This window comes from Euphorbia lathyris, chromosome 2 (assembly GCF_963576675.1).
Source record: "Euphorbia lathyris chromosome 2, ddEupLath1.1, whole genome shotgun sequence".
Classification (NCBI taxonomy): Eukaryota; Viridiplantae; Streptophyta; class Magnoliopsida; order Malpighiales; family Euphorbiaceae; genus Euphorbia; species Euphorbia lathyris.
In genome coordinates this window covers 109,293,307-109,295,999 of record NC_088911.1, presented here as the reverse complement: position 1 = coordinate 109,295,999, position 2,693 = coordinate 109,293,307, and the positions used below count along the sequence as shown (strand labels likewise).

Sequence of the window (2,693 nt, the reverse complement as noted above, 5' to 3'; positions counted from 1 at the left end):
GGAGATATCATAGGCAAATGCGGACAAATTCTTCAACAACATGACAATTACTCAGTCGTTTTTATCCCGAGACAAGCTAACGCACTGGCTCATGCTTTTGCTAAGTTAGTACAATTTGAGTCTAGTCTCACATTTTACCAAATTATTCCGAGTTTTGTTTCTTCTGTAATGTTACATTTTTGCCACTTAGTGGATCATTACTGAAATTTACCCTTTCCTCAAAAAAAAAAAAAGTTTGATTAACGTTATTTATCAAATCATCAAATTAACATGCTATATTACCAGGTTAATATGCTATATTATAGAGTTATATTATTAATTATCAAATCAACGTATCACATCAATAAAAGTTAATACTATAAATTAACGCATCAGATTATCAAAAACTAATTGTATTAGTAAAATTATTAATAACACTTATTTTTTTACAAATAAAAATAAAAATACTAACATAGATTACATTAACTAAACATAGTTAATAAATTAACACAAAACTTGTTCTCTTAATTCAGCCTCACTAACAAAAGTACCATGAAAGCCATAAGGAACTCTAGTAGGCAACTTCACTAAAGCCACTTCCTCCATACTCGAAGCTTTCACTATTACCAGTTCCGATCTCCCTTTTTTCTCATCCCTAACAAATCCCATTACATACCCTTCTCCTTCTTCCTCATCTCCCACAAAATACGGCTCTCCGCCAAACCTTCCTTCTCCGTACATATATTTCTTCACCTCCTTCGTCCCCAAATCAACCCTCGCTATTCCACTACACTTCGGCCACGGTTCTGCTATTGCCAGGTACACGAATCGGGTCCTCCGCCCCAAACACTTCCGGTCTACTTGCCCCGCTTCTAAATTCAAATCTGACACTATTGCCCTTCGCCGTGACTCCCCCGTCCTCATGTTCATCCGTATTTCCGTCAATTCACTCTTCATCGCCGTATCCGATTCGTTGAATATGGAGTCCGGTGGGTCCATGCACGACCCGATCACAACTATGATTTTATCCCCATTAGATATCTCCTCCCATGCATTCCACAAATGGAAGCAAAAGCAACCCGGAACATCAACCCATTGGATACCCGACCCGTTTTCCTTTGGTAAAACCCCGAATCTTGAAGCCTTGTGTTGATCGTATTTTACGGGTGACCCGCCCCGGATCATTTCGGATAACTTGAATACTACCTGATGATCCGGGATGACGACAAAGTTGTGAGTCAAGGCGAAGTCGTGGATCATTGTGGGTTGGTTTAAGGTGATGTGCACCTCACGTGACTTTTTCCCGTTCTTGTCAAACTTGAAGTATTTCAGATACGGTTTTTTAATAACGTCGTAACTCAGTGCATGTAACTCCCCCGTTATGGGGTCCACTTTAGGGTGTGCTATCATAGGACAGTCAAGCTGATGACAAAAGCTAAACCGTCCGATTGTTTCAAGATCACCATCGCCCTTTATCTTCACGTGGTACGGAAGATCATCCTCCGACATAGCTAATAATCTACCGTTGAAATAGATTAACCCAGCATTTGCCACGCCGCTTCCTCGTGACACGTCGATCAACCCGACACCGGCTCGAACCATGAACAACATCAGCCGAGCTAATCCCAAGTATCCATGCAACTCACCTATCGGCTTCGGGAACACAGATCTACCCAAAGCGACTTCTTGCTCGAGCCGGCTTGTGCGGGTGTATCTACAGCTATACCTGGCTTGGCTTCCGGATTCCAAGGTAACTGCATGAATCATACCATCACCATCAAACAAGTGATGTCCACCTGTGGGTGCATGCAGAGGATTAGCGCCGTTTCGCAAGTAAACTCCTCCACGTAAGCTGTCTGGAATCCGGCCGACAACTTCGAGACCGTGACGAACCGGACACTCCTGAACCGGTGCGAAATTACCTGAAATTTGAACTGCCGGATCAACGGTTTTTGGTAATACATGGTTTTTTTGAAGTGATTCCTCAATTTTGTCGAGAGCTAAAGCTGCAAGCTTTTGAAGCAGGTTTAACGGGTGGTGGGTAATATTATCCGATATCAGTTCAGGGTGGAATAATGGTGGCGGCGGTGATAACGGAGCCGGAAGTGAGAGGGACAAGTGTTTAAAATTAAAGGTTTTGTTGGATGGGTTGATGAGGATTTTGCATGTAATAGATGGTGTTTTTGTGTATTTTTGCTGAAATTGAGAGTGAGGTTTTGGGTGGTGGAAGGTCAGGGAAGAAGAAAGAGAAGAGGTGGAGAAGTGACAAAGAGACACCTGCATGGTTAAAAAATGAAAGAAAGAGAATGGGTGAGAGTTAGGGATGTGAAGAACAATAATAGTTGAGTGGTATATATATAAGGAGAAATATTTGAGGTATATATAAGACAGAAAAATAATTAAGATGAGTTCGTTGATCGTCGACCTCCCGATACTTAAGTTAGAAAAGTATAAATTTAAAGTACTAAGCAATTGAAAGTAATTGTAATAGTATGCACGTATCTTAACTATGGAAGAGAGCTGTCATCTTTTCAGTAGTAGATATATTTAGATAGTTTGTAATATACCTGAATTATGATACTTTAATCTTAGGCATGATTGAAGGATCCTAATCCGAAGAGGATTCAGGGAACGTTCCATTAGTCTACGCGTCTTGAGGGATGTTGATTCATGTTTAGTTTAATTCGACGTACTATATTACTCTGAATGTTCAT

General features: G+C 40.8%; 1 protein-coding gene across 1 annotated transcript; it reads right to left on the bottom strand.

The window, feature by feature from the left end:
• Positions 1–376: 376 nt before the first annotated feature.
• On the bottom strand, positions 377–2,329 carry LOC136219404 (9-cis-epoxycarotenoid dioxygenase NCED6, chloroplastic). Its single transcript, XM_066006799.1, has one exon. It carries the CDS (start codon positions 2,260–2,262, stop codon positions 484–486), a length of 1,779 nt encoding a protein of 592 aa, XP_065862871.1. The 5' UTR covers positions 2,263–2,329; the 3' UTR covers positions 377–483.
• Between the last annotated feature and the right edge of the window lie 364 nt (positions 2,330–2,693).